Below are 19201 nucleotides of genomic sequence, written 5' to 3' on the forward strand. Positions count from 1 at the left end.
CCAATATTTTTTTTATTATATATCTGAAAGCACCATGGGATGATTATCTTAAAGGCACAATATAAATGCAAATTATTGTTTTACTGCCAAGTCCATGGCAATATTTATATAATTTCACACCAGAATTAATTGTCTCAAAACGAGAAATGTCTTCAGCTATAACTATTATTTTGGCATCAAACCCTTGGGTTGGCACTGGTTATATTACAGTAGTGTAAATCGAGACATGCATTGAAAATGCTTTATGCGAGTTTGAATTCCTTTTTATAGTTGAAGCCTGAATGAAGAGTAAAAATATACAGGCACGATTAAGTATATTAATTAGTTATCTAATGTCAACTTTGTTTTTAAAGTGAGTAGATTATATGAGATGTGCAATTTTGGATTTTAGATCCTTGGAATGTGTTTGAGTTTTTTAACTGAAACAAGACCTGCATAAAAATAAATGTTGTAAATGTTCAACGGATCAGGCAACATCTGAAACAGAGTTAAAATTTCAAGTCAAAGACACTTCACCATATTCCCAGGCACTCTGATGAAAGTGACCTGAAAAGTTTGCGCTATTTTGATGCTGCCAGACTTGCTGAATATTCACAGCATTTTCTGTTGGAGTAAAAGGTACTAGCAGGATACTCGATTTTAACTTTGGAAGAAGATGGATCCTTTTGCAGTTTAATGGAACAAGATGGAGGAATGTGGGAGCAATGGTCTCAGAAGAAAAAAGAAAGATGAACTTGCACTTACAAACCTCTATAAGAAGATTGCAGTGTGTACTATTGACCTAATTGCTGAACAATAAAATCAGATGTTCTGTTTTCTTACTGAAGGCAAAACTATGTTTTTTTGTTGTTTTTTTTATTTGTATTTTTTAATTAACCCATGTAAATAGAGCTATCCTTGCACACCAATCTTATTTGCAGCTGGGTACAATAGTGTACTACAGAATAGTATAAATTGGTCCGATTTCTGGCTCAGGCCAGCCTAATGGTCTCATGGAATAAAATGGGTTATATTAAATATGTTTGCGCAATCTTGGTGTAATTTCTGAAGTATGCATTCAAAGTTTATAATTGCAGCAACTAGAAAAGAATTAAGCTTCGCTAAGCAACAGAACTGCCGACATACGAAAAAATATGGATCTCATATGATGTAACTAGAGATGAGGCTGATGAGGATGGAGAATGGAGGGAGCTATATTTAAATATTGGAAAGACCTTAGCCATTGTTTTTGGACTCACTACAAATTTCATTCCTTGGCTATCCATTCCAGCCCAGAACTTGCATCTAAGCTTGACTCAGACGGTTCATAGCCTTCCTATTGTATTTGACTCCCAAAGGGAATATCTGGCTGTATGTCCCATCTGTTTGCTTACGTAATATCACCCAACTACATCCAGCCTAAATTGCTGAAATTGTCAAGCAGGTAGATCTGCTATAGCACAATAGTTGTGTTCCTGATAAACCTTGTGTTATAGAAAATTGTGTTATGAACAATGACGAAAGAGGATTAGGGGCTAGAGTTACAGAATCGCAATTACGAAGTTACTTTTACTACGGGATTTTCAAAAATAACGTTTTGTATTGGCTGCAAGTGATTTTGTATCTGCAGGTTTGTTTTTATCACTGCAAGCTAAGTATACCAAAGACTGCATGTGACATTGTTTAATAGGTATCCCTGCACAAGTGTCAATGCAAATTATTGCTGATCAATTTCAGTGGCCAGATGCAGTTAAAGTAGCAGCTGTGTTCTTAACAGCAAATAGTGTCTGATCACTGTGGGGAACAACAATTTCTGCTTGTTAATTTCCTAAATAACTTTTAAGTGATTATCTCATTCCCAATTGAAATTGCATTATATCCAAATCGCCCCGCTTAATGCAAATAGTGTTTCCTTATCACTCGCATTACATCAAGTTCATATTATGGAAACGCTCATTTTTGTTTCAAGGTCCAGCATGGAAACTGGCTCTTTGGCCCACTGAGTCCACACCGACCATCCATCACCCGTGCACACTAGTTCACTTTCATCAGCTGCTCATCTCACTTTCTTGTTCACTCCATACACATTAGGGGACATTTACAGTGACCAACAAACCCGCATGTCTTTTGGAAGAAACCAGAGTAAACCCACAAGATCACAGGGAGAATGTGTAAACTCCATACAGAGAGCACCCAAGGTCAGGATTGAAACAGAGCCTCTGGCACTGTGAGGCAGCAGCTCTACAGCTGCACTACTGTGCCAACTATAGCAGAACTATCTGTACCTACATTTGTTTTGTGGTTTCCAAATCAATCCTTTTTGATTAATAAATAGTTGTGGCAAAAGAGGAGCCTTACAGCAGATATCCACGGAAGTTAAAAAGAGGTGTTTGGACTTTCCCATATCCCCAGAGCATGGTTGGTAACCTTTGTAGGTTATGACAAGCATGTTGAGAATTTCTATTTTCACCATCATTTTGGGGCATTACTTTCTATTTCCTCATCACTATTTGCAGGAACCTACCCTGTACTTTTTCAACTATTTTTTCTTAAAACTATCCCTTCATTATTGTTTACGAAGGAACTGCAGATGCTGGAAAATCGAAGATAGACAAAAATGCTGGAGAAACTCAGCGAGTGAGGCAGCATCTATGGAGCGAAGGAAATAGGCAACGTTTCAGATCGAGACCCTTCTTCAGACTGGCATACTTCATTATTGTTCTTCACCTAAAATAATTGCACCCTTCCTGTCTACCATTTTCTATAATTCTACACAACTTAATTCAATTGCTCCTTGCCTCCAAAGAAAGGAACCCAAGCCCAATCACTCTTTGCTTATGACTAGTTCTCCGCTCTAATAAAAGCTGCACTTTTCTGCACTCTTTATTATATTATTGCATTCTTTCTGCAGTATGGTGACCAGAACTATATATATTGGTCATATTGGCGCGAATGCTATATTATACTTTGGATTCCCTGCTCTTGAGTACTATGTCTTGGTTAATAAAGGCAAACAGTTTGTCTGCTGCTTTACCACTTTTTAACTGGTACCTTCAGAGAACTGGACATGGTCTCAAGATCCATCTCTCTGTATTGTTCATTATTCTGTCATAAAGGCATAAGAAGCAGAAGTTTGAAAGGGCCATTTAACCCCATGCCAGCCTTTCAATAAGATCATGGTTGATTTATTCATTTACACATACATACATATATATTTTTTTTTAAATATATATATGCATATATATATATATATATATATATGCATATACATATGTATATATATATATATATATATGCATATACATATGTGTGTGCGTGTGTGTGTATATGTGTGTATGTATGTATATTTGTATATGTGTGTGTATGTGTAAATAAATAAATCAACCATGATCTTATTGAAAGGCTGGCATGAAGTCAAATGGCACTCATATATACACAAACACATACAATCTGGAACCTTAAATGATCATTTGCCCTCTAAAACTAATAGCTCTCAACAAGAGGAGGAAGAAGATTTGCTGGAAGCAGATAACAATTTTCACAGCTGAGCAGAGGTGGAGTTAGATAGTGTGAAAGACTTGTAAACAGTATATATGAATCTGTTAAAAGTGGACGCCGTAACTTCTATGGATAGTCTGCATTCAGAGGTATTAAAGAGAAAATGACGAAAGCTAGTGAAACATTTAATTGCATTTATAGATGTGGAATTATGTATGGTTGAGTTTTATCAAGTTTTAGACATTTGTGTCAAACTCAACTAGGGGTTTGCTTTGCAGCTGTCTTCTTGAGGCAACACTTTGTGCAGATGCTTTTGATAGTGGCCTACTGGATTCATGTTTTTACATTGTCCCTACTCTGTTCCAGTTGAATTCAACTCGGCTGTAAACCAAACCTTGGTACTGCTAAGCACCAGCTGTAGAATTTGGATACTTCTTACCATGCTCTATATCATTGACTTTGGGTGGGGGGGGGGGGGGGAACATACTTTCAAAACACCACTTTTGGTGTTGATTGATTGATTTGCTCTTATTGTTTGCTTATCTGATTGTTACAGCTCTCCACATATAAGCAACAGACCTATATAATGTCTTCAAATTATCTTCAGTAAAACTCTTATTCTTTAGATTGATACTTTGAAACAAATGTAAATGACCCCTTAAATTTCTGCTCAGAAGCTTGAAGATTCAAATCCTGCAAAAACGCTCTTGACTCTTGCCATAAATTCTCTCCTATTCTGTTCAATCGCTGAAATACCGTCCCCATCTTGGTCACTCAAACTCAAAAAAAGCAGTCTTGTGCATTGCTTGGTTGATTTAGCTATTAGATCTGACTGGACTATATTAGTGCATTTTCCGCTGCGTATACTGCATATTCCAAGATTAAGCAAACCAAGTTTCTATCAAGCCTTTTTTCCTTCGACCGTAATTTTCCTCTGTCTAAGCTCTTCATTTTCAATATGCAATTCATGCACTCAAATGTTGTCCTCTTTGCCTCTGTTAAAACCTTTGAATCCTCTCTTTGAAAATATCTGCCTGATTCAAACACAAAACTTCTCACCTCCCAAATATTTGAATGTGATGTTGCCCCTCAATCGGCTGACATTCATCACAACTAAATAAAATTTTCCCTATTAGGTTTCTACAATGGTCGTAGAAATTAAACGGTGTTAACCAAAAGTTAAAATCAGTACCCTAAATGATCATATCAGAATATCTCCCTTTGGCCTTTGATCTGCTTTTGACATCAATAAGCATCATCCTCTAATATTCTTCCTATTTTTTCCAGCTTAATAGACCTTTCCATGTTTTTATTTCCACTTTCATACCCAGAACTACTTAAAAATTGGCTTCTCTTCTGTTTTTGCATAATACTTTGGGTCCTGTAAAGATAACTTAGAACATAAGAACTAGGAGTCGGCCAAACAACGCTTTGAACCTTCTCTGCCATTATTCAAGATTGGGGGTGATCTTCTATATCAGTACCATTTTCCAGTGCCATGTCCCCATATCCGTCAATTTGCTCTCATGCCCAGAAATCTATCAATCTCTGCTCAGAATTTACATAATGACTGAGCTTCCAGTGTAGAGTTCCAAAGATTCACTCTGGGTGAAGATATTTATCCTCATCTCGGTCTCAAGTAGTCACCACTTATTCTCAAAATATGTTATCAGCCACGGAAAAACATCCTTTGTGCATTTAGCATATGAAGGTCTGTTCTCTACTCTACCACTGCTGGCCATGTACAAAACTGTCCCTTGGTAACTATTACCTCATGGTTACCACCTGTCCTGCCTTTATCAGACTCTTAACAGACAACTCATCTGCTCAAGATGAATTCCCAATCTACTTCATTACAGTCCTTGCAATTTTTCTTTATCTGAACCTTCTCTAGAGTTGTAAGACTATATTCTGTACTGTTTATTTTCTCTTCCTCTACCTGATGTCCTCATGCATGGTATAATGTATTTGGATCGAGCACAAACAGTTTTTCTTCATTGTATCTTGAGTACTCAATAACATACTGATAGCACTAGACTCATTGTCCAGGTGCTTGTCTGATATTCCTGCATGAACTCTATTTTCTGTTAAACCAAGATTCTGTTACAAGATTCATCCATTTCTTTGGACCCAGACACCATTTCAGGCTCATTTGAACTTGTCCACAATATTTGCATTCTATTTCAGCTGAATTTCTGACCTATTCCCTCACAAAGACTTGTGTGTATTGTGAAACTCACCTGCTGAGTTTCTCCAGCATATTTGTCTACCTTTGTGTGTATTGTGAGCATGTATTTGCTATTATTCCTTCATCTGCCCATCTGCTGAAATCCTTATCTGTACTTTTGACGTTATCAGATTTGAATCTACATCTGTACTACTGGCTGGCCTCCCAATCCTCTGCTTCCTTTAAATCAACACATTCAAATCTATGCTGCCCTTATATAAAATTTTGTTGCCCTTTCACTCCTTCGGACTCCTAATCAAACATAACACATCTTAAGAGCCTCTCCAGTTCTTTCTCTTCCAACAGTTCCAGATTGACATTTATCACTTCTGTTAATTTCCTATAGTTTTGAGTTTATATTTTCCTTGCACTGATATCGAGCAGAGGTTTTCGGAGCAGAACTAGGCCATTCGGCCCATCAAGTCTATTTCGCCATTAATTCTATCTTTCCCTATCAACTCCATTCTCCTGCTTTCTCCCGATAACACCTGAGTCCATTTAAGATTTTTTTTTGGAGTAAGCTATCAAATCAAATAGGAGTTTTCAAAGTATCTAAGGTATTGGTGAACCTTCCTGTTAAATATCCTTACCTGCCCCCCTCAATGTAATGCATAAATATTGCAATGACGTGTTAGATGATTAAAACTTAGAGCACGTTTCGGAAGTAAGGAGAAATTGAATGGGTTCGTGCCGATTTGAAATGCAAGTTATTTTACAAATAGCTGATACTGTTTAATGTGGCAACATCTGAGTTGATTGAGGTACTGATTCATGGAAATTTGAGGACTGCCTCATTTAAGAAATCTAAATTATATCTGCTGTATTAACGAAAATTGAACAAAACATTCCAGTAAGCGGCCAGAAAGTTCCCAGCGAACCAATAGACAATAGGTGCAGGAGTAGGCCATTCGACCCTTCGAGCCAGCACCGCCATTCAATGTGATCATGGCTGATCATCCCCAATCAGTACCCCGTTCCTGCCTTCTCCCCATATCCCCTGACTCCGCTATCTTTAAGTGCCCTATCTAGCTCTCTCTTGAAAGTATCCCGAGAACCGGCCTCCACCGCCCTCTGAGGCAGAGAATTCCACAGACTCACAACTCTCTGTGTGAAAAAGTGTTTCCTCATCTCCGTTCAAAATGGCTTACCCCTTATTCTTAAACAGTGGCCCCTGCTTCTGGACTCCCCCAACATCAGGAACATGTTTCCTGCCTCTAGCGTGTCCAAACCCTTAATAATCTTATATGTTTCAATAAGATATCCTCTCATCCTTCTAAACTCTAGCGTATATAAGCCCAGCCGGTCCATTCTCTCAGCATATGACAGTCCCGCCATCCCGGAAATTAATCTTGTAAACCTACGCTGCACTCCCTCAATAGCAAGAATGACCTTCCTCAAATTACGGGTCCAAAACTGCACACAATACTCCAGGTATGGTCTCACTAGGGCCCTATACAACTCTTTGCCTCTTTGCTCCTATACTCAACTCCTCTTGTTATGAAGGCCAACATGTCATTTGCTTTCTTCACTGTCTGCTGACTTTGAAGAATGCTTACTTTCATTGTCTGATGAACAAGGACCTCCAGATCTTGTTGTACTTCCCCTTTTCCCAACTTGACACCATTTAGATAATAATCTGCCTTCCTGTTTTTGCTACCAAAGTGGATAACCTCACATTTATCCACATTAAACCGCATCTGCCCACTCACCCAACCTGTCCAAGTCATCCTGCATTCTCATATCATCCTCTTCACAGTTCACACTTGCCACCCAGCTTTGTGTCATCAGCAAATTTGTTAACGTTACTTTGAATCCCTTCATCTAAATCATTGATGTATATTGTAAATAGCTGCGGTCCCAGCACCGAGCCTTACGGTACCCCACAAGTCACTGCCTGCCATTTTGAAAGGGACCTGTTAATCCCCACTCTTTGTTTCCTGTCTGCCAGCCAATTCTCTATCAATGTCAGCACTCTACCCCCAATACCATGTGCCCTAACTTTGCCCACCAATCTCCTATGTGGGACCTTATCAAATGTTTTATGAAAGTTCAGGTACATTACATCCACTGGCTTTCCCTTGTCCATTTTCCTAGTTACATCCTCAAAAAATTCCAGAAGATTAGTCAAGCATGATTTCCCCTTCATAAATCCATGCTGACTCTGACTGATCCTGTTACCGCTATCCAAATGTGCCGCTATTTCATCTTTTATGATTGACTCCAGCATCTTCCCCACCACCAATGTTAGGCTAACTGGTCTATAATTCCTTGTTTTCTCTCGCCCGCCTTTCTTAAAAAGTGGGATAACATTAGCTACCCTCCAATCTACAGGAACTGATCCTCAATCTATAGAACATTGGAAAATTATCACCAATGCGTCCACAATTTCTAGAGCCACTTCCTTAAGTACCCTGGGATGCAGACCATCAGGCCCTGGGGATTTATCAGCCTTCAGTCCCATCAGTCCACCCATCACCATTTCCTGACTAAAGTGGATTTCCTTCAGTTCCTCTGTCACCCCAGATCCTCTGGCCACTAGTACATCAGGAGGATTGTTTGTGAACACCAGTGAACACTGCAATGGCCTTAAAACGTCATTTGGATAAGCAGTAAATGTGATTGGAAGATCGATTAGACAAAATTACAAAGAAAGTGGTTAACATGTCAAGTCTGTAGACAGTAATTAAGTTGCCAAGTCTGTGTAAAGCGGTACTGAGAACATAGGCTTTGATTGTATTGGAACTTTTGTACAATCTCACTTTGAATAGTGTCTGCTTATGAATACCCAGTTATAAGTATTCACTTTGGGGAAACATGATCGTAAAGGATAAATGGTTTCTTCGCTTCCCATCTTTATAAAATGAATGCAAAAGCAAAGGAAATAAGATATTTTATCTTGTCCCTCCAAGATATTTGTTTTAGGCATCATCTGAAGTGTAGATTGAAAATCTCTTAAAACTGTATGCTTTTAGACACTTCCTTCCTCGCCTTCATAATATGCTGCATAAAGAAAATTCTTGCCTTAACTATGATTCTTGCCCCAGTGACGTTTGATTGTTAACTCTCTACCATGAGAAACAGCCTCTTTTTTGATTTATTTATTGAAATTTATTATTAAATTATGATCAGAGAACAGTTGTTTTAACATTGGTTCTTTGGATGCACCACAGGATCTTCCTGAATTTTGATTTCTGACATTGATTTAAGAGCCACTGTGTGATATAATGTGAATTAGGCTGAAAATTCACTATTGTCCCGTTGAAACCTCTTTTTATTATTTTCCAAATACCAGTTCAAGTATAATTGGTATTTTGGGGAGTATTTTAATTGGGCTGGAATCTTTTGTAAATTTGCTCGTAAAGGTTTCCATAAATATTTTGCAACTTTTTAGTTTTACTAAGAACCTGGATCACTGCACTTGAGCAACAATGGTTATCATTTTTAATAGTAACTAGACCAAGTGCCCATTTGAAATAGTTTGGATTTTTTTTAACATTTCTGATGGGGATTAAATACACTCAGTGAATAAAATGCACTCACTCTTAATGACCTTATGCCAGTTTGTTAAAGTTAATGTTCCTCATTTATGCTCCGATTTTTTTTAAATCAAATTAGCTTTACGGGATATTATACCTGTTCTTTCACATCCATTTGTCCAAGAATTACTGTTTAATACCTTAATGTCTGCAGAGATGTCGGTTCAGCAACACCCATTCTAAGTTGCCCATTTTAGGTCTAGCAACACAATCCCTTCAAGCCAATCACAGGAAACAAAACTGGAAGTATTTTCTTTAAACCTATTGAAAGATTAACGTGCATTTTCCAATTAACTAGATGGTAGATACTAGCCTATGAAGCAAAAAGAAAATGCAGTGAATTCAGTTCATAATTGGGTAGATACTATGTACTTGGTTTAGTGCTCTGGATATCTTGAATCCATGAAATATGTTATTTGTATATGTTTTTTTTGTATTGTTGGCTAACCGATATACATAGAAATTATCTTTTCTGTTTTGCTGAAATTATGATCGGTTAATACAGCTTCCCAGCAAACATGGGTAACAAATCTACTATGTATTTTTAAAGCTTTCTCTCTTCTTATTGCAAAACTGAACTTTTTAACTTCTTTTTCTGTGTTTGATTGTATATGCTTATTTTGGGATTGTGCAGTAGAAGTTGCAGTTTACACCACTGATGCACTTTCATTTGTCTTTTATCGTTATGTCCAGGTGATGTACCTTTATTCAATAATAGTATCAACAATCCACAATTAAGCCATCTCCAGACATTGCTCAACAGTAATCAGATGCTTCCACAGACTCATCATCAACTTCTACAAAGTCTGCAAGGGACTCATGGTCTCCAGGAGTTTCAGAATCACACTTCGCTTTCAGGCCCAAGCAACCCTCTCAACCCCATGTCATGTTTTTTTCAAAACTTTCAGGTAAGTAATTAACTCAGCTCATCTTGCAATTACTGTATTAATAAAATAAATCAGAGAATGCTGGCAGAACTCAGCCAATATTTGTGCAAAGAGAAACAGAATGTTTCAGATGGAAGCACTTTCATCAGCACTGTGGAGAGAGAAAGCAACTTGGTCCAGGTCATGAAAAGGTGGAGGTTGGTAAAGAGTGGAACACCATGAGATGTTTATAATAGGTTGCAATAATAGTGCCATTAAATAGAGATTGTGTAATGTGTTGCAAATGTTGTACGGTCTGAGTGACATTGTATGGTTTGCAATGTGTATAGATGCTGTTCCTTGAGGTGCTTCATTCAAAATGTGCTTCAGTTACTTCTATAACATATTCCGCACCTTATTACTATGTAATGATTTGAGCATTATCATTCTTAAAGAAAAGATTTAACGCATGAACACCTTGCTTAGCTTTTCTGAAAACTTTTACCTCCAGTCATATTCAGTTAATCCCTAAGTAATCGTAATTTGCTTTTTTTTTATGCACTAGGATGAATGCTAGCAAACTAAATTGATCTAATTTTCAATTTTACCCAACATAATCATGAATTTGCAGCACAGATGTTTGCCGCATATGTGCTCTGAACTCATGATTATGGAAGGTTAATAGAATATAGAGCAGCACAGAAACAAACCTTTCAGCCCACAATGTTTGTGCTGAACATGATGACAAGGTAAACTAATCTCATCTACATGCATATGATCCATATCCCTCCATTCTCTGCATATCCATGTGCATATCCAAAAGTCTCTTAAATGCCACTTTTGTATCTGCCTCCACAACCACCCCTGGCAGCGCATTCCAGGCACTCATCTCACCTGAGTTATTCCTTTTTAGTCTTTGATATTTCCACCCTGGGGTAAAAGGTTCTGACAGTCGGCCCTATTTGTGCCTTTCATAATTTTATATGCTTCTCCTCCAGCATACCAGAGAAAACAATCCAAGTCTGCCCAACCAATCCTTACAATTAATACCCTCTAATCCAGGCATAATTCTGGTAAACCTCTTCTGCACTTTCCAAAGCCTCCATATCTTTCCTGTAATGGGGCGCCCAAATCCGCACATGATACTCCAAATGCGGCTTTTCCAAAGTCCTATAGAGCTGTACCATGATTTCCTGACTTGCCTATGAAGGCAAGCATACAATATGCCTTAACCAGTCCTATCGACCTGTGTCGCCATTTTCAGCGAGTTGTGGATTTAATGTACCAAACATTTTGTATTAGATTATGTTTTTCACCCATTGAATTGAAATGTTGCCTTTCCTCCCTTTATTGGATGATTAAATGTAACCTGAGGAATGTTGTAACAAGTACTTTGAAGTACCCAGGCTTGGTCATAACTTGCCGAGCCATTGCCATTTGAGACATTGGTGGGAATGGTAGAACTGAACATGAATACTCAATGGTAGGAACTTTGTATCCTGCTGCCCAATGGCATGAGCATGCATTTTCCGATTTCCAGTAACCCCACTCTCTGTGTTGTTTTCCCACTCCTACCAGTCCACCCAGGACCTCTCTCCCTTTGTTCACCCTTTCCATTTACCCCCCCCTCCCCCGGGTTCTTTAAACACGCCACTGCCATTCTCCCTAACATGGTTCTGTTTGCTCACCATTATTCCATTATCTTGTTCCAGCCTCTGTGTCTACCTTTACCCCTCTGGCTCCATCTGCACAAAATATTTTCTTGTATTTCCACCAACACCAGCCTCTGTCTCAACATTCATTTTCCCTCCTTCATCTGCCCATATTCTCTCCACTCCCTCCCACTCATCTGCTTCCAGCCTCTGTTTTATCCCTCCCTCTCACCCCTCCAACTCACTCCTATATATTGGCCATTTTCCCTCTACATTCTCGGGCCTGATGAAGGGTCTTGACCCAAAGAGTCAACCATCCCTTCACCTCTACAGATGCTGTCTGACCCACTGGATTCTTCAAGTAGTTTATTTTTCTTAAATACTCATAAAGATGAGGTTTGATTATATAGTAGATTAGCAACTTCAGTTGTCATCTTTCTGATAATAAATAAATAAAATGAAACCAATTATAATTTCATGCGATCAGCAGGAGGGGCTGAGGAAAAATTAATTGTTATTAATAAATACCTGATCCAAATACACATTGTAACTACATTGAAATAATTATTCAGAATAGTTTTTATGGTCCGGTTAAAGTTTAGTTTTATCTGGTGCATGTTAAAAAATAAATATACTTCATGCATGTACAAACAAATTACACAAAAGAAAAATGTAAAACTGCAGTTTATTTACATTTCCAGGTGAGCCCAGCACATGATGTCTCACTTTCAAATGCACCTGCAAACTCTGAACCAGGAACAATATTACTCTCTGAAGGCTCCCATACTGCACCTCCCAATTTTCATGAGCTGGCGGGTGACCACCATCGAATAGAACAGATTCAAGCAAAGCAAGACAGAGAACGGGTGCTGACTGTGGGTCCTCATGACCCTTCTGTTGATGCTATTTACAAAGCTGTGGTAGATGCTGCAAGCAAAGGGATGCAAGTTGTGATCACTACAGCAGTGAGTAGTACTTCACAAATGAGCCCCATCCCAGCTCTGAGTGCCATGAGTGCCTTTACTGCCTCCATTGCAAACCCTGTGAATCTTTCCAATGCAGTCAACGCGGTGATTCATGGGAAAAGACTCTCCAGCATGGAGAACGACAGTCGACTCAACAATCAAACTATCCTGGCAAACAGGCATGCCAGAGGAGTGAGGTTGCACAAAAATTCTGGGCAAGCAAAATTCACTGCTGAGGGGGAGGGATTTGAATACTTTAAATCGCCAGGTCGCAACACTCCGAAAAAGCAATGGGAAAATGAACAGCAGCCAATTGATGCAACATTGTGGAAATGTGAGAAGTTTCTAGAACACTCTGGCCAAGTAAATCATAGTCCTTCAGCAGAAAGGATGCCTTCCTTTCAGGGAGATCAGACTGATGCGGGATTACAGCAGAAAAACTGCCAGTTGGACAAAAGATTTCACGAGGACAGCTTCAGGTTCAATAGTCAAAAAAGACACATTGTTAACATGAAAGAAAGGCTAGAGAACACTGTGGAAAGATGCACACATATCAACGGAAACCGGTCTCAACAGAGCAGGAACTTCGGTGAGTTGCTGACAGCCCCCAAACAGGAACTTGCCAGAGAGGAGCAATCTCCGAGTTCCTCGGCTAGTTTGGAGGGAATGCCAGGCTCCTTGGCGCACGAATATATTTACAATGGAGATTATAATTCAGAAAACATTAATGGATGTGCTCCAAGTCCGTCAGACACTAAAAGCTTAAGCAGTGATGATGATTTGAGGATTCCAGATTCGCCCTCTAACGAATTAATACACTACAGACCAAGGACGTTTAATGTTGGTGACTTGGTCTGGAGTCAATTAAAGGGATTTCCTTCCTGGCCTAGTAAACTGGTGAGAGAAGATGAAGTACACAGCTCCTGTCAACAAAACACTGAAGAGGGGAAGGTAAATAATACAGTAAGCATCATTTTTTGCATATCTATTTTTACTGTACTCTCTAACTGAGAAAGTACTAACCTGAAGTGGACTCTAAATCCTTACCTTGTTTTATCTTGAAGTGATCTTGCTTTAAATGATTCTGAGTAATAATTGGAAAACAAGAATTCCTACTTTGATTACTCTAAAATGTTTAAGTTTGAAGAGGAATTAATCATATTTTTGACTGCTGAATATTTTGTATAGAAACATAGAAAATAGGTGCAGGAGTAGGCCATTCGGCCCTTTGAGTCAGCACCACCATTCAATATGATCATGGCTGATCATCCAAAATCAGTACCCCGTCCCTGCTTTTTCCCCATATCCCTTGAATCCATTAGCCCTAAGAGCTAAATCTAACTCACTCTTGAAAACATCCAGTGAATTGGTCTCCACAGCCTTTGTGGCAGAGAATTCCACAGATTCACAACTCTCTGGTTGAAAAAAGTTTTTCGTCATCTCAATCCTAAATGACTTACCCATTATTCTTAAACTGTGACCCCTGGTTCTGGACTCCCCCAGCATGGGGAACAACAGCCTGTCCAATCCCTTAAGAATGTTATATGTTTCTATAAGAACCCCTCTTATCCTTCTAAATTTCAGTGAATACAAGCCCAGTCGACCCATTCTTACCTCATATGTCAGTCCCGCCATCCCGGGAATTAACCTGGTAAACCTAAGCTGCAATAGCAAGAACGTCCTTCTTCAAATTTAGACCACCATAAATTGCTGAAGGATTTTAAGATCCCAACTAAAAAATGCAAGGAACACTATTTCTCTGCCTCATTTAATGTAGGCTTTAATAAGCGTAACATCACCAGTTTGTGAAATGGGATGTAGAAGTTATAAGTAGTGCATTGTTTTTAGATGTCACTTAAACTTAAATGAAATTTGCTTTCAATTTGTTCATGTATAAAACTGAATTGCAAATATAAATCGTTTAGGAGATAATAGCAGACATTTTAACAGTACAAGTGATAGGAAGGATATTTCTAACTGATCACCATTGCGTGTCTCTTTTGCCTGCAAATATTTAATAAATTGCAGTTGAATTATTAATTGAACAGCAAACACGATGTGAGTATTATAAAAGCAAATGATTGTAGATGCTGAAAACCTATCTGAAAATGGAAAATGCTAGAAATAGTCTGTCCAGAACCAGAAGAAAGAGAAACAGTTAACATTTTGGGTCACTTCATCAAGATCATTGCCTTGAAATATTAACCCCTCCTTGGATACAACTTGTCCTGATTGTTATTTCCAGTAGTGGAAATAATGAACTGCAGATGCTGATTTACAAAAGTATTTCCAGTGTTTTGTTATTTCCAGTATTTTGGTTAATTTTAAATTCCGATTATTTTGCTTTAAGATTAAATAGCATGTTGAATAGGTTTGTATTATTTGCATTGAATTGATTTAAATTTTTTAACGGTTAAGTTTGTGGTTTGCATTCAAACTGAAATATCAGCAAGATGGTGGTCAGCATTAGACCTTTTAGCATCATCAGACTGCCATCCATCATTAGATCAGGATTGTTCAGTGATTTCAAAATATTCTGTTCCTTTTAGAAACATAGAAATTAGGTGCAGGAGTAGGCCATTCGGCCCTTCGAGCCTGCACCGCCATTCAATATGATCATGGCTGATCATCCAACTCAGTATCCCGCACCTGCCTTCTCTCCATACCCTCTGATCCCCTTAGCCACAAGGGCCACATCTAACTCCCTCTTAAATATAGCCAATGAACTGGCCTCGACTACCCTCTGTGGCAGAGAGTTCCAGAGATTCACCACTCTCTGTGTGAAAAAAGTTCTTCTCATCTCGGTTTTAAAGGATTTCCCCCTTATCCTTAAGCTGTGACCCCTTGTCCTGGACTTCCCCAACATCGGGAGCAATCTTCCTGCATCTAGCCTGTCCAACCCCTTAAGAATTTTATAAGTTTCTATAAGATCCCCTCTCAATCTCCTAAATTCTAGAGAGTATAAACCAAGTCTATCCAGTCTTTCTTCATAAGACAGTCCTGACATCCCAGGAATCAGTCTGGTGAACCTTCTTTGCACTCCCTCTATGGCAATAATGTCCTTCCTCAGATTTGGAGACCAAAACTGTACGCAATACTCCAGGTGTGGTCTCACCAAGACCCTGTACAACTGCCGTAGAACCTCCCTGCTCCTATACTCAAATCCTTTTGCTATGAAAGCTAACATACCATTCGCTTTCTTCACTGCCTGCTGCACCTGCATGCCTACTTTCAATGACTGGTGTACCATGACACCCAGGTCTCGCTGTATCTCCCCTTTTCCTAGTCGGCCACCATTCAGATAATAGTCTGCTTTCCTGTTTTTGCCACCAAAATGGATAACCTCACATTTATCCACATTATACTGCATCTTTTACAACATCTTGACAAATAAATCTGTCTATGCCAATGTGAAACATGACCAAGACCAATTTCCCTCTGGGGATTAATAAAGTTTATTGTATCGTAGACAACATTTTAGATATGGGGATGTGTCATTTGCAGCACCAAATTGCAAGGCAGCATCCATCCCCAACAAGAGAGCATCTAAATCATCTCCCTTAACATTTCAATAAAAATAGCTTTGTCATTATTCCTCCCATCAACTTTTTGGGAGTTACCATTGACGAGTTGCTCAAACTGGACCAGCCAAGTTTAGAGCGGCAGTGCCACTCCAAAAGCAGATCAAAGTCTGCACCCCATCTACAATATTCAGACATTCCAGTGCATTGTTTACAAAATGTAATGCAGTTATTCTTCATCGTGACTACTCCCAACAGCACCTTCCAAACCTGCAAATCCATCATCAGGATGGTATTGGGGAATATTTCCACTGCCTGCAGGGTGCCCTCTATTTCACACCAGGAGTTATGTACATTGAGTGTACATCCAAGACTCCCTCAAGGGAGAATAAGTGCAGTAGCTCAAGAAGGAAGCTCACCACCACCATCGCAATAGCAGATTGGGTTGAGTAATGAATGCTGTGCGTCCCCAAAAAATAAATAAATAATCATGATTAGTATTTTGGCTGGGTATCTGAAGCAATTTTATTGAGGCAATTGGAAATGATTTATCGAAAAAAATATTTTTTATTTAACAACTATATTCATCATCTGAAAATGACACAATTTTAAATGACTACTAGAAATGTATTTTACCAAGACTATACCAAATCATTTACTGTGTCTTTGATGTACCAGTTTCTTATTAAATGTTAAACTATATATATTTATATGTAGCAAACTGGTGTCCTCCAAAAAAAATTACATTTAGGATTTTTCACAAAGATTGACAAAAATTGATATAATTACAAAAACTTAAGACTAATTCAAAAAAAATGTGGCCAGTATTGTGTGAGCTGGCTTTTAGTCTAGTTCAAAGTAACATAGAAGACTGAAAAAATTCAATTTACACAAAGCATAAAAAGAAAATTACAGTAAACTAAGTAAATATGAAAAAGTGCAGAAAATGCCAGAAAAGCAACACTGGTCAGCTAGCACCCGCAAAGAGAAATGACAATTTAACAATTCTGCTGTACACAATTATAATCAAAGTGACAAAGTATACAGATACGTATAAAAGGTATAATGTTCAGTGCAAGATAAAGCCTTGCTGAGGTAACGTGCAGTACAGATGGATTCAATGAACAAAGGTTGTCTTATGAACAAAGGTTGTCTTATGAACAAAGGTTGATGGGGTAATAATAATAATAATAAATTTTATTTATGGGCGCCTTTCAAGAGTCTCAAGGACACCTTACAAAAATGTAGCAGGTTGAGGAAAAACATGTAAGGGGAATGAAATAAATAGTAGAGACATGACTAGTACACAAAGTAAAGACAGAATTCAATACAAAACACAATATGAGGCAATTAATGCACAGATGAAAAGGGAGGGGGACGTGGGGCTAAGGATAGGCAGAGGTGAAGAGATGGGTCTTGAGGCGGGACTGGAAGATGGTGAGGGACACGGAATTGCGGATCAGTTGGGGGATGGAGTTCCAGAGCCTGGGAGCTGCCCTGGAGAAGGCTCTGTCCCCAAAACTGCGGAGGTTGGACGTGGATGGAGAGGAGACCGGCTGATGTGGATCTGAGGGACCGTGAGGGTTGGTAGGGGGAGAGGAGGTCAGTGAGATATGGGGGGGCCAGATGGTGGAGGGCTTTGTAGGTGAGGATCAGGATTTTGTAGTTGATCCGGTGGGAGATGGGAAGCCAGTGAAGTTGTTTGAGGACTGGAGTGATGTGATGCCAGGATTTGGTGTGGGTGATGAGTCGGGCGGCTGCGTTCTGGACCAGTTAGAGTCGGTTGATGTAGGTGGAGCTGATGCCAAGGAGAAGTGAGTTGCAGTAGTCCAGTCGGGAGGAGATGAAGGCATGGATGAGTCTTTCAGCAGCGGGAGGTGTGAGAGAGGGTCTGAGTTTGGCGATGTTGCGGAGATGAAAGAAGGAGGTTTTAATGACATGGCGGATGTGAGGCTCAAGGGAGAGGGTGGAATCATAGATCACGCCAAGGTTGCGGGCCTGGGGAGATGGGGAGACAGTGGTGCCGTCGATGGTGAGAGTGGGGTTATTGATTTTGCTGAGTGTGGCTTTGGAGCCTATGAGGAGGAATTCTGTCTTATCGCTGTTGAGTTTGAGGAAATTATGTTGCATCCAGGTTTTTATAGCTGACAAACAGGAGTTGATATGGGAGAGGGGGGGGGTTGTGGGGGGATTTGGTGCCGAGGTAGATCTGGGTGTCATCAGCGTAACAGTGGAAGTCCAGGTTGAAGTGGCGGAGTATCTGACCAAGGGGAGGATGTAGATGATGAAGAGGAGGGGGCCGAGTACGGAGCCTTGGGGAACGCCTTGAGTGACTGTGGCTGTAGCAGAGGTGTGGTTGTGGAGAGAGATGAAGTGGGATCTGTTGGAAAGGTAGGAACGGAGCCAGCTGAGTGCAGAGCCTTCAATGCCGAGGTCTTTGAGTCTGGTGAGCAGGATGTTATGGTTCACTGTATCGAAGGCTGCGCTCAGGTCGAGGAGGATGAGGATGTTGAGGGAACAAGTGTCAGCAGAGGTGAGGAGGTCGTTGAGGAGAGCAGTTTCTGTGCTATGGAGGGGGCGAAAGCCAGATTGGGGGGGTTCAAGTAGGTTATACGCAAGGAGGTGGGAATGAAGTTGCGACGCAACGATACGCTCCGGGTTTTTGAAAGAAAGGGGAGGTTTGAGATTGGGTGGTAGTTAATGAGAGAGGAGGGATCAAGACCAGGTTTCTTTAAGATTGGTGTAACAGCAGCAGTTTTGAAAGCGGAGGGGACAATTCCTTGGGACAATGGGTAGTCTTATATCACTAGAGTTTAGCAGAGTGAGAGGACACTATGGGCAGTCCTACAAAGATCCAACATAGGACGTAAATGCAAGCAGAAGAGCAGTAGCAGCATATATTTAGACATAAACTAGTAACAAGAGCATGGTTATTACTTTTCAGTCCAGTCATTTAC

General features: G+C 39.6%; 1 protein-coding gene across 5 annotated transcripts in view; it reads left to right on the forward strand.

Moving 5' to 3' along the window:
- mbd5 (methyl-CpG binding domain protein 5) overlaps positions 1 to 19201 on the forward strand; it is a 212993-nt gene that overhangs the window by 156623 nt on the left and 37169 nt on the right. For 4 of the 5 annotated variants that reach the window (XM_033024722.1, XM_033024719.1, XM_033024723.1 and 1 more), the window contains 2 exons: positions 9934 to 10148; positions 12460 to 13686. In XM_033024722.1, the coding sequence (XP_032880613.1) occupies positions 9934 to 10148; positions 12460 to 13686 (1442 nt within the window). The remainder of the gene's footprint in view (positions 1 to 9933; positions 10149 to 12459; positions 13687 to 19201) is intronic. The other variant, XM_033024721.1, reaches the window with a different exon arrangement.

The sequence above is a fragment of the Amblyraja radiata genome, chromosome 7 (assembly GCF_010909765.2).
Source record: "Amblyraja radiata isolate CabotCenter1 chromosome 7, sAmbRad1.1.pri, whole genome shotgun sequence".
Classification (NCBI taxonomy): Eukaryota; Metazoa; Chordata; class Chondrichthyes; order Rajiformes; family Rajidae; genus Amblyraja; species Amblyraja radiata.